Source organism: Rhinopithecus roxellana, chromosome 4 (genome assembly GCF_007565055.1).
Source record: "Rhinopithecus roxellana isolate Shanxi Qingling chromosome 4, ASM756505v1, whole genome shotgun sequence".
Taxonomy (NCBI): domain Eukaryota; kingdom Metazoa; phylum Chordata; class Mammalia; order Primates; family Cercopithecidae; genus Rhinopithecus; species Rhinopithecus roxellana.
The window spans coordinates 84,235,768-84,248,915 of NC_044552.1; the positions used below are offsets into that span (position 1 = coordinate 84,235,768).

A 13,148-nucleotide genomic window follows, 5' to 3' on the forward strand; every position below is an offset into this window, starting at 1 on the left:
TTGTGATTACTCAAGATTTCAAATAAACTGGGTAGAAAAATACATTTTTTCTTAGTTTGCACATGCTATTAGAATTGACAGAAATGCTTGTAATTATAAAAATGCAAACTGTTTTTAGTATACATTTTTATACTCTGACAATGTGGATTTCTGTGATGCTCTATACTTATAAAGCAGTTTCGTGCACATGATCTCATTCTACCCTCAGAAGAAAGAGGGGTTCTATGAGAGTTATATTCTGAGTTGAATGACTGAGCTTATGATTCAGCCAGAAATTTTGATTCTGAGTTCCATATAACTGCTTTGTAGAGTTGTGTCATCGTGGTGTCTGCATCCCAAAAATTTGCTCTCAAATTAACGAACAATACATACAACCAGAAAGAATACTGCCTCTACCAAATATGTTAATAAAGTTGCCCTTTCCTTGGACCAGCTACTGAGTTTCCTTGCCTGTGTCCTAAAATTGTAAAACATAAGGATGACACTGCACGGCTTCAAGCAAATATTTAATCACTCTCTGGGGTAGTTCAACTCTGGAGGTTTCACTGAGTGTGAATAATTTCTGAATGCAAACATCTTTGTCACACCAATAACTTAATAATCAACTCAATAATACTTAAGTTTACCTGAATTATCAAAGTTACATATCAGAGAGAAAGACACAGGGATGTTCTTGGTTTTAGGATGGAAGCAGAGTGCAATTATGAACAAAGCGGAACTTTAAAAGGGAAATATTTTTCTTTTTTGAAAAAGCACTTCATTGAGGTTTATTTGACATAGAAAAAGCTGTGCATGTTTATTGTATACAACTTAATGAGTTTGGAGAGAAATATCCACTCCTAAAACTAGCATCACATTCTATGCCATAAACATATCCATCACCTCCAAAACTTCCACCCTCTTTATTATTTTCTTTTTTGTAATAAGAATACTTAAAGTTAAGATTTACCTTCTTAGCAAATTTTTAAGTATGACACACAGTATTGTTAACTCTAGACACAATTCTGTACAGTAAATCTCTAGGGTTTATGCATCTTGTATTACTGAAACTTTGTACCTTTTGACTTATACCTCCCCATTTCCCCTGTTCCCCATCTGCTAGCTACCGCCACTCTATTCTCTGTTTCCATGAGTTTGACTATTTTAGATTCCTCGTATACTATACTTATACTCCTCATTATATTCCTTGTATAACACTGTCCTCCTTATCTGGCTTACGTAGCACGGGGTTCTCAAGTTTCATCCATGTTGTCAAAAATGGCAAGATTTCCTTCTTTTTCCAGGCTTAGTAATACTATGTTGTATGTTTATACCACGTTTTCTTTGTTCATTTGTCCGTGGACATTGTTTCAACCTCTTGGCTATAGTGAATAGTGCTGCAGTGAACATGGGAATGCAGATATATCTTTGAGATTCTAATCTCAATTCCTTTGGATAAGAAGTGGTATTGCTAGACCATATGGTAGTTCTATTTTTAATTTTTTGAGGAACGTTTATACTGTTTTCCATAGTGACTGTACTGATTACATTCCCATCAGCCATGTAGAAAGGTTCCAAAATTTCTCCACATTCTCATCAACACTGATTTTTTTTTATATTTTTATAATAGGCCATCCTAACAGGTATGAGATGCTATCTCATTGTGGTTTTGATTTGTATTTCTTTGATTGTAATTTATGTTGAGTATCTTTGGTGGTAAACATAGCTGCCATCCAAAGTGAAATTTCTAAGATGCATTTAGAAAACAAGAGCACTAATGAACTCCTAATGGCTAGAGATAATATCCAACTCTCCCAAGGATTTATACCTTTTTTTTGGTCCTAGAACCAAAACCAGAAATTTGATTTTAAGTTACTTAAAATTGTTAAAGACGTTCTTGCTGAAGCCCCGTGATCTGGAGAGGCCACCTAGCCCTACTTTAGGCCTTGAGCTCAAGGGACAAAAATCTGTATTACCTAATTTTATGCAGTGTTTGCCTTCAGATATGTTTAGGGAGTGAATATTGGCCTGAATTTAGAATAAAATTAACAAAAAGTATTTGAGGACCAGTATTTTCACTATGCTAGGAACTTTGACAATAATTCAATCATGAATGACAGTAATTCAATTGTGAAAGATAATTTATATAAATTTTGCAACAGTACATATAGATTTATTTATAAAATACACTTTAATATTTTATAGACTGTATGATTAATGATTTAATTTAACAAGTGTATCTTCTCATTTTATTGTAATGCCTAGATAATAAGCACTATTAAATAATATTTGTTTCTTATCCCTGACCTCTAGTTAGGTGAAATTAGACTTTCTAGGACTTTGCTGTATAGCAAATTACTGCTTATATATTCCAAAGTTAGCTCCTCTATTATATATAATCTAGGGGAAGTGGAAGCATACTTTTCCATTGTAGGCATGGAACCATCTTAAATAGACTTCTGAAATATGAAGAAACATTTCAAAGTGGTATTTTTAGTATATTAATCCAGAGTTAAGAGTTTATCTTAGTTCTTAGACTTCAGATTTTAACTCTTGTCCATGAGAAGACTGTTTCCCAAGTGAATATCCCTGTAAAATATTAAAATGTGTGTATTTTTAATATCACAGTGTAACTAAAACAATATTTAACTCGTGTGTGCTGACCATGGTATGTGTCCATGTGTCACTTCTTACCTTGTCTCAACTTAAAAACCTGTTCTTAGAACTCAGTTGGCTTTTTGTGTATGCAGTGCATAAAAACATTTAATAAACATATTTTGTTCAATGTTTCGTTTAGTTCCAACTCACATCCTGCTATAGAGAACTCAAAAAAGTAAAAGACGAAAATATTTTAAGAGGTTCAGCAAATACCTGGAAGGATAATTCTGAATCTTGGTCTGTGAAATTTACTTTTTTTTTTTTTTAATGGAAATCTATTCTATTAATATCTAGGAAGAACAATCTCTTTTTGAAGGTGACCACAAATATGTATTTGAAATGGCTATTCATTACTGTGAGTTGCTGTGAGCCAATCTTAGAATTGGTTTGAATTCCATCTTTTATTATTATTCATTATAATGATATTAAAAATACGCTGCATATTACTTCTAGAGATAGTCAAGAAGTTCAAATTTCCTTTTTTTTTTTTTTTTTTTTTTTTTTTTTTTTTGAGACGGAGTCTCGCTCTATGGCCCAGGCTGGAGTGCAGTGGCCGGATCTCAGCTCACTGCAAGCTCCGCCTCCTGGGTTTACGCCATTCTCCTGCCTCAGCCTCCCGAGTAGCTGAGACTACAGGCGCCCGCCACCTTGCCCGGCTAGTTTTTTTTGTATTTTTAGTAGAGACGGGGTTTCACGGTGTTAGCCAGGATGGTCTCGATCTCCTGACCTCGTGATCCACCCGTCTCGGCCTCCCAAAGTGCTGGGATTACAGGCTTGAGCCACCGCGCCCGGCCAGGAAGTTCAAATTTTCTAATACTTCAATGCTTTGGGACAGATAAGGTTTCCTTTACTACGTGCACATTCACTTGGTCAAGTAGAGCTGTCATGTAAATTGCTAAATAGATATTTAATATTTGAAATTAGAGGAATTAAATTAAAGTAAAACTTAATTTTACTAAGTATATTAACATACACGTGCTCAATCGTGCATGTGTATTATTTTGAAGGGATTTTTGTTTAATTGGCATTGATTGATCTTATTGAAATCCATTGTACTTTAACACTAGACATCATAAGATACACAACTCTAAATTATAGAGATAGAGATACATGTTTATGCCTTGTTACATACTCTAATAATAATGACCTGGGTTTAGAAAACACTAGTTCTCTTTATAGAAAATTCATGTGTAATTTAGCTGACTTTTATTTCTGCCTTGATAGTTGTGTGTTTATTAAGTTTAATAACCTACTTTTCACAAGGTATAGTATAAAAAATTTTAAATCCTTCACAAAAAATGATTTTCAAAATTACAACACTTCATTGAACTTGGCTAGTTATGAACTTGAGACATTTCCATAGACACAAGCAGCTGACATATTTCCTGATTCTAAATTAATGGTAATAGTGAATTAGTTCCTTGGGGATTCCATTGGCTGTTAGGACCAAGGTGCTTTTGTATTGACTCCACAAGCAAATACCGTGAATTTACCATTTTGCAGCTATGCCACCTGGCAGTCAATATCTTTAATCAACTATTACAAAAATAATCAAGGAAAATGTTTTGTGTTAATGAAATACTAGATTCTGAATATTTTAGGAGCATGTTTTGTTGAGTGTTGCTTATTCCATTAATAATAGTGAAATCTGAGTTATAAAGACCAATTAAGAGTGCTTAGAAGTTCAGTAATATCTTTCAAACAGTAATTACAGGGATAGAAGAAACAAATGTAGTTTACAACTAAGTATTTAGATGTTAGATTTTATTTTTTATAAGTCTTTAAGCAAAAATGTTATATTTTAATCGGTAATGATAAAAACTATTAGAAGCCATTCAGAATATGAAGGAGGTGTAATTGTATACTAATATATATACAAATATTATATGCTAAAATAATGAATGTGTTTTTTACATTTACATTTGTTGGCAATGTTTAGTAGATAGCTACAAAACTATGTATGACCAAAGTTGGAAAAAGCAAAATTTGTTAAGCTGCAATATCTGTAGCATCCATTTTATTACAGGATACTGTAAGAGTCCTGGCTGCTCACTGGAATCGTCTGACAGACTATGTGTAATATTTATCCAGTACCAAACCAATTAAATTAGATTCTCCATTCAACATCATTATTCTACAAAGCTTCTACTATATCATAGAATAGCACTGCTTGATAGCACTGTTTTCATAATAAAGTGTGTTGAGTATCACCATTGAATCTTACCCAGAAACATCAGCTTTTGGTCCTTTGCCTGTAAGGAACAATTTTTTGCAGATTGAGTATTCACCATATATATATACACATATATATATAATATGGTGGTTCAACTCCATGTTTCACTCGTATTAGATTTATAATATTAATAGATTCACTTAGGATAATATGAGTGAGACAAGGGGTTGAACCACCATATGAGAAATTGGGGCATGAACGAGAGAAGAATCCTGAGGAGTAGTTTTCAAGACCTAAGTCAGGTTATTGAGGGACACAATGAACTTTTGTTTTCTTGAAGTGTTTAGGATGAATTTTTATCTTTTTTTTTAAACTTCAAAGACTTCTTAAAGTAGCTTTTAATTCAATGATCAATTTTTCTTTTTGGGGGAAATATAATTCTCTTTCTCTGCAAATATCTCAGTGTTTCTATTAATTTATCACAGAATTTCAAGATGAGTCAGCATTCAGGAAGTCATTAGGCATTTTTACTAAGTTCCTGAAATTATAGGATAGAGTTTTGCAAATTGCAATAATTACCTTTTGAATAATAACATTGGTGGTAGTAGTAATTTCAATTTTATTAATTTTCTGTACACTTATATGTGTTTCCAGACTGATTTATGAGAGAAAAAGGTAGCCATTCATTGCATGAAGTGCATTTGTAGCATACATTCATTCCAGTGATTCAAGTCACAACCTTTGCAACACAGGTGTGCATCATTCTGCAGTGTACATGCTCAAGCTTATGATATTATAACCCTTTACTTTATAGATTGAAGAAGTAAAGCTTAAAGTGATACACTCTTCTCTTTAACACCATTACACTTTTCATTCTTTTTTCTATTGCACAGGTGATTTGGATTATTATTGGTTGGATCCTGCCACGTGGCACAGCCGGGAGACATCACCTATTAGTTCGGTAAGTTTTCTGGGAAGTGTGTTTGAAGTTTAGGGAATGTGTGTGCTCGTTCATTGTCCTTTGTCTGAATGTGATATCTGCTCCATTATTCATTTGGTAAGGGCAAATATTGATTTCATTTAAGATAGTACAGTTTTGAAGAAAAAAGCAGTTATTACTGAATAATTATAACAAATTTTAAATTAAGTAAAAAACGATTATTAAATAATGACTGTAAGAAAGATTGAGATGTTTGGTTATGGATATTAACATTAACAAGTCAACATACAGAATCAGTTTCCTTTATATAAGTAGATATATTTTTAAATTTCAATTAATTCCATTTTAGAACCATTTAAAAATGTATACTTATTTGCCAACCACTTTAAGCAACTTTTAGTATAAATTTCTGCTACAAATGAAATATAGTTATAAACCAAGGATGGAGTCCACTGAAATTTCCTCTAGAGTGTCTTTTAACTGAGGAAATTTTATCATGCTACAACCAATAATTTGTGTCTATAGGAAAGAAAGCAAGTTGTTTACTTTTTAAAAGTTTAATAGGCCTTTTCGAGCAGTTTTAAGTTTACAGGAAATTTGAGGAGAAAGTACAGAATTCCCATATACTTCCTTATTCCACCCCTTTCCACCTGTTTACCTGGTTATTAACATCTTGCATTAGTGTGGTCCATTTGTTACAACTGATGAGCAAATATTGATGTATTATTATTGACCAAAGTCCATAGTGGACATTAGGTTCATACTTCATGTTATACATTCTGTGGGTTTTAACACATTTATAATGTTGTGTATCCACCATTACAGTATCACACCGAATGGTTTCACTGCTCTAAAAATCCCTGGCACCACTTATTGATCCCTCTCTCCTTTCTTCCCCACTGAGTCCTTGACAGCCACTGATCTTTTTACTGTCTCTGTAGTTTTTCCTTTTCCAGAATGTCCCATGGTTAGAATCATACAATTTATAGCCTGTTCAGATTTGCTTCTTTCACTTAGCAATATGCATTTAACGTTCTTCCCTGTCATTTTGTGGCTTGGTAATGCTTTTTGGTTTGTTTGTACCACTGAATAATATTTTTGTCTGGATATGCCCAGTTTCTTTATCAATTCCTTAGGATTTAAAAATATTTTTAGGTTGATATTATAAATGAAAATATTTTTCAATAATGATTTCTAAGTTACTCTGCCAGTTGTTCCTATTATTTCTCTTATATTTTATTTTTTAATTGACACATAATAATTGTACATGTTTATGCAGTACATAGTGATGTTTCAGGACATATAATGTATAGTGATCAGATCAGGGTAATTAGCATATCCATCCCCTCAAACATTTATCATTTCTTTGTGTTGGGAACATTCAATGTCCTCCTCCTAGCTTTTAGAAACTATATATTATTAACTATAGTCATCCTGTAGTGCTATAGAGCACCAGAATTTATTCCTCATATATAGCTGTAATTGTATATTCTTTAACAAATCTCTCCCTATCCTTCCCGTCTCCCTGACTTTCCAGCCTCTATTATCCTCTATTTTACTTTGTACTACTACGACATGAACTTTTTTTTAGCTTCCACATGTGAGTGAGAACATGCAGTGTTTAACTTTCATGCAGGAACTAACATGTTCCTGGCTCGTTTCACTTAACATAATGTTCTGCAGTTCTATCCCATGTTACGTCTAATGACAAGAGTTCATTCTTTTTATAGCTGAATGCATTCCATTCTGTATATATTACTTTTTAAACTTGTTTATGTTTTAACAGCATCCTGTAACGTGGCAGCCATCTAAAGAGGGGGACCGATTAATTGGACGTGTTATTCTTAACAAGAGAACAACCATGCCCAAAGAATCAGGTGCATTGCTGGGTCTGAAAGTAAGTATGCTGGTTTAAAATGTTTCTTAAAGGGTGAATTACACTATGGTCTGCATTCATCAGAGTTTCTGGCAATGATTTTTAAATGTAATTGTAATATTTTATATAATTTTATTGATATAGCATATAGATGTGTTAGGAAAATTGAATAAAATTTAGGGAAACTAATGTATTTTTTTCTGACTATAAAGTTCAGGATGATTTCTTGCATTAAGATTTAAATGGAAAGTAGCATAGATAATGTGGACTTTTATTGTAACTTGAGCAGCAACATAAACATCATTAAAGGGATCACTTTCTAATTGCAAGAATTTTGTAAGAATTTTTTTAAATTAATGTACTTAATAGGGCTCTCTTGTTGATTATTACCGTTAATTACTCCTGTGTGAAATAATTCTGATTATGTCCACTAATGAGTGTGCCACTAAAGAATTGTGGATGAATCTCAACTTTTGGTGATATTCTCTTCATTTTAAATTATATATATTTGAGCCCCTGCATTGGAAGAACTTAAACATAGATTTTAAAGTATTCTATAATAAAACTCAGACTTTGATAGTCTTATGGGCATAGATACATATTTCAGATGAGATGGTCAGCTGCAGAGATGCGTTTAGGCTATTAGGCTTTGCACAATGGTAAATTGCTTCCCCAAAATGTCATTTTCTTGGCTTGAATCTAGTCTTTATGGTCATAGACCTACATTTTACTACAGATATACAAAAGAGATCAAGATCTGATCAAGATCTGATATTGACAATGGGATATTGTCTTCATATAGAAATAATAATTCAAATGATACACATGAATTTGAATGATAAAGAAAAATGAACTTTAATGTAAACTGTCAGACACTTGCTGTTTGATACTAAGTGGGGAAGACCTGGCACCTGTCTTCTAAGTATATGCATTATTTATGGTGCCCTTTTATTGTTAGGTCACTTTAAGACAGGGCTGTTTAATCTTTTAGCTTCCCTGAGCAACATTGGAAGAAGAAAAATTGTCTTGGGTCACACATAAAGTACATCAACACTAACAGTAGCTGATGAGCTGAAAAAAAAAAAAAAAAACCTTATAATGTTTTAAGGAAGTTTACAAGTTTGTATTGGACCACATTCAAAGCCATCCTGGGCCGCCTGTGGCCCACTGACAGCGGGTTGGACAAGCTTGCTTTTAAGAAATCAGTACAGACTAGGTGCAGTGGCTCATGCCTTTAATCTCAATACTTTGAGAGGCAAAGGTGAGAGGGTCACTTGAGCCCAGGAGTTTGGGACCAGCCTGGTCAACATAGTGAGACCCCTTCTCTACAAAATTAAAATTAAAAAATTAGCTGACTGTAGTGCCTGCACATGCCTGTAGTCCCAGCTATTTGGGAGCCTGAGGTGGGAGCATCACTTGAACCTGGTAGTTCATGGCTGTAGCCATCTATGATCATGTCAGCGCACTCCTCTGTGGGTGATAGAGTGAGGCCTTGTCTCAAAAAAAAAAAAAAAGAGAGAGAGTGAGAGAAGAAAGAGAAAGAGAGAGAGAGAGAGAGAGAGAGAAAGAAAGAGAAATAAGAAGAAGAAAGAAAGAAAGAAAGAAAGGAAGGAAGGAAGGAAGGAAGGAAGGAAGGAAGGAAGGAAGGAAGGAAGGAAGGAAGGAAGGAAGGAAGGAAGGAAGGAAGGAAGGAAGGAAGGAAGGAAGGAAGGAAAGAAAGAGAGGAAGGAAGGAAGGGAAGGAGGGAAGGGGAGGGGAAGGGGGGAGGGAAGGGGAGAGAAAGAAATCTGTACATGAAAAGAAAGAAAGAAATCAGTACACAAACTTCCTTAGGACACATAGTCATCTCAAATATGAGATGTTTTCTTTTCAAAACTGTTCTCCCAGCTATTTAATCAAAAATGTAAGTGAAGCGCTGGTGGCTCACACCTGTGATCTCAACACTTTGGGAGACCAAGGCAGGAGGACCACTTGAGCCCAGGAGTTCAAGATCAGCCTGGGCAACATAGCAAGACCTTGTCTCTACAAATAATTTTTAAAATTAGCTGGGCGTGGTGGTGTATGCCTGTGGTCTAGGCTACTTGGTAGGCAGAATTTGAAGGATCTCTTGAGCCTGGGAGGTCGAGGCTGCAGTGCTGTGATCATGCCACTGCACTCCAGCCTGGGTGACAGAGCAAGATCCCATCTCAAAAAAAAAAAAAAAAAAAAAAATATGTTTCACTTCATTAATGTTTCTACATGCAATTTCAAGTACATCATAAAAGAATGTAGGATAAATTCTTCAAACTAATAAGCTTATGTTTTGGTGTGAGTCTTGGAAACTTATAAATTTGTAATTATCCAGGTTGTTGGAGGAAAAATGACTGACTTAGGACGACTTGGTGCTTTCATCACCAAAGTAAAGAAGGGTAGCCTAGCAGATGTAGTTGGACACCTAAGAGCAGGTAAAGTTTCTTCTTTTAATATTTAAACAGTGTTTTCTCCATACATGAACATGGTTTTCAATTTGGGGTTAGTTTTATACATACATACATATATGTATGTATGTATGTATCAATGAAGTCACTAAATTTTAATGCATGAATACAAATTTTTTTCCTGATATGAATATTTACCAATTGCAATAGTAAGTAACTCTACATCAGCAGCAATCTGGAGAGTAAGGGTAGGAATCTTCTTTATTTATATAAAAATAAAAAGATGTAAAATATAGAAGAATTACTCATTTTTGTAGATGACATCATAATATTGCTACAAAACTTGAAATCTAAAACAATTTATCTTTGTGAAAAAAATTTATATCACTATTTAGTTATTTAGTTTATATTTTAAGCTACAGTAATTGCCAAATTTTTCAGAGCGGCCCTAAAGCACTTATTCAGGAGCAGTGTTTTTAGTAAAACATAATCATTATAACATTTCTTACACAGATTGTATAATAAAATATTAGTTAATTTAAAAGTGACATATACTGTACTCATGCAGATGTGCTGCCTCTTGGTATTTAGAAATTGATTTTTGTTGCCCTATAACTGAACATGGCACAATGGAATTATTTAATATATGTTAATGTATCATATATTAAATAGTAACACATTTTAAAATCTGTTTTTGGTAAATTGTTAACTTTTCATTTTTGTTAAAATCACATTAAAATATTTCTTCCAGTTGACTTTACTGCAGAGCTTAGTAGAAATATTTTTGTTAGATGGCTGTTTATGTATTTGCCAGACAACTGTAAAGGAAACACAGTTGGCTGAGCTGTAGAATTAAAGATTAATAACCCATAACACAGACTACATTTCCAGGTGATATTCTTAACTTTTAAACTTTAAGTTAGTGATTCTTGAAAACTTTGGCAAAATACTATAGGGCTCTTAAAGACTTTTCAGTGTGTTTGTTTACCAGGATATCAGTTCAAAATCATTTTAGTTTTTTTTTTAATTTGACAAGGACTTGCTGTGCAGGTGTATAGGAAGAAAACTCCGTGCAGATGGATTTTTCTCCATCTGCTATATGACTTTGAATATGTATAAAAATATTACACTGTTATTTCTTATGAAGTACCAGTTATGATTCAGTAGGAAAATAACTCATTCAGGGTTGACTGTGTCAGTAAACTGAGTATGTGTTTGTCTAATGACTCAAAAATAAGCCTCAGGAAGTCTGAGAATCCCTTGTTGGCTAATGTAAGATAACTTTAACTACAGAAACCTGAGTTTGCAGACCACATTATGAACATTATATACACATTATAAACACATTACTATGTTTTAATAGGAAAGTTACTTAGGAAGTAAAAGAAGAGGGGTGTTCTATATAAAATATCTGTTAATGATTCATTTCATTTGTGTAACACCCTTATGAGCCAAGAGCCTGAGAAACTTAAATCTGAAATGTTAAAAGCTCAGCTTAACTATAAAGCAGACAAGTGTACTTTTCATTCTAAGCAATTTATGTATTTGAAAAAAGTAAAGTGATTTTACAGACTCAATCATATATCCTATTTGATTTACATTATAATTTAGGAACTGACTAAATATTTGCATATTTGCAAATAGAATTATTTGCATATAAACATCTTTAGCCTATAAAACTACCGTGCAGTTTTTTTAAAATCAATGTGACTTTTATTTAACATTTGCAATCTTGCTTTAATCTTGCAGTATCTTTATCTAGTACTGCCCCACTTCAAGTCTGTGCACTGTAGTGCTACTTCTTTTAACCTTGTAAAATACAAAAATGACACTGACACTCTCTTTATTATGAAGGTCCTTCAGTGTTTCCTAGTTATCATTTGTTCAAGTCAAAGCTCTGTAGCCTTGTCCTCTACTAACACTTTCAGCTGTCCGGGATGTTGGTCCACCTGTAGGTTCCTGTCAGGCTGTTTCCCACCTAGAAGACATGGTCAATGACTCTTGTCTACCTAGTTTTCTACTCCTCCTGTTGAAGGCCTTTCCATCCTTCACAATTCATCTGAAGTTGCCTTAATTCTAAAGTTGTTCCTAATATCTCACCTAGAACAATAGCTAATTACTATGTTCCTGGCACCACTTGACTCTATTTCTGGTCCTCAAATGAACTTCTATTGTTGCATATAAAATATTTTATTAAAGTTATTTGTTTCTGTATCATTTCTTCATGACCAAATTTAAAGACTGATAAAATGTCATTTTCATCTTTCTACCCTCATTGTCTACATCCCTGCTTGATTATCCACACATAAATAATGTAAAAAAAAAAAAAAGCATTCTGGCTTAGGAATTATTAATCTGTAAATAAATAAGCATATATATTAAGTTAATTTGATATTAAAAGTTATGTGTCCAGGTTGCTGCTTATGAAAAGGAGAATTTTAAAATGCAGTACTTTTGCAAACTGCTGGTTGCAACTTATTATTGGGTAGTAAAATCAATTTAATCGTTTGCACCTACCACTTTAAAAAATTGAAGTAGAACATAATAGAATAGAAAAATCAGGGTAAGTATTGTTTTACAAATTTTTTAGTGTATATATATGTATGTACTCATATAATATGAATATATATATACACACACACACATATATAGTGTTTATATTTTATGTGTACAGGACCATGATGTCAACTTTGTTTCTTTTCTTGGCCAAAAAATTTTGAAAGCACTCTTGATATATTGTAAATTTGTAATTATCATTTTTCTTTTTTTTTTTTTTTTTTACAGTGAAGTATGTTCATTGCCTATTTGAAAAGCTTTTCTAGGTAACAGCTTAGGGCAGTCTATTAGAATTGGTGGCCAGGCACCGTGACTCACACCTGTAATCCCAGCACTTTGGGAGGCTGAGGCGGATGCATCACCTGAGTTCAGGAGATCTGGCCAGCCTGGCCAACATGGTGAAACACTGTCTCTGCTAAAAATACAAAACTTAGCTGGGCATGGTGGTGCATGCTTGTAATCCTAGCTACTCAGGAGGCTGAGGCAGGAGGAGTGCTTGAACCTGGGAGGCGGAGGTTGCAGTGAGCCGAATCGCGCCACTGCACTCCA

General features: G+C 33.6%; 1 protein-coding gene across 50 annotated transcripts in view; it reads left to right on the forward strand.

Annotated features, from left to right (window-relative positions):
• Positions 1–13,148, forward strand: part of RIMS1 (regulating synaptic membrane exocytosis 1) — a 510,553-nt gene that overhangs the window by 328,404 nt on the left and 169,001 nt on the right. For all 50 annotated transcript variants that reach the window (XM_010371424.2, XM_030929222.1, XM_010371432.2 and 47 more), the window contains 3 exons: positions 5,704–5,771; positions 7,537–7,647; positions 9,971–10,070. In XM_010371424.2, the coding sequence (XP_010369726.2) occupies positions 5,704–5,771; positions 7,537–7,647; positions 9,971–10,070 (279 nt within the window). The remainder of the gene's footprint in view (positions 1–5,703; positions 5,772–7,536; positions 7,648–9,970; positions 10,071–13,148) is intronic.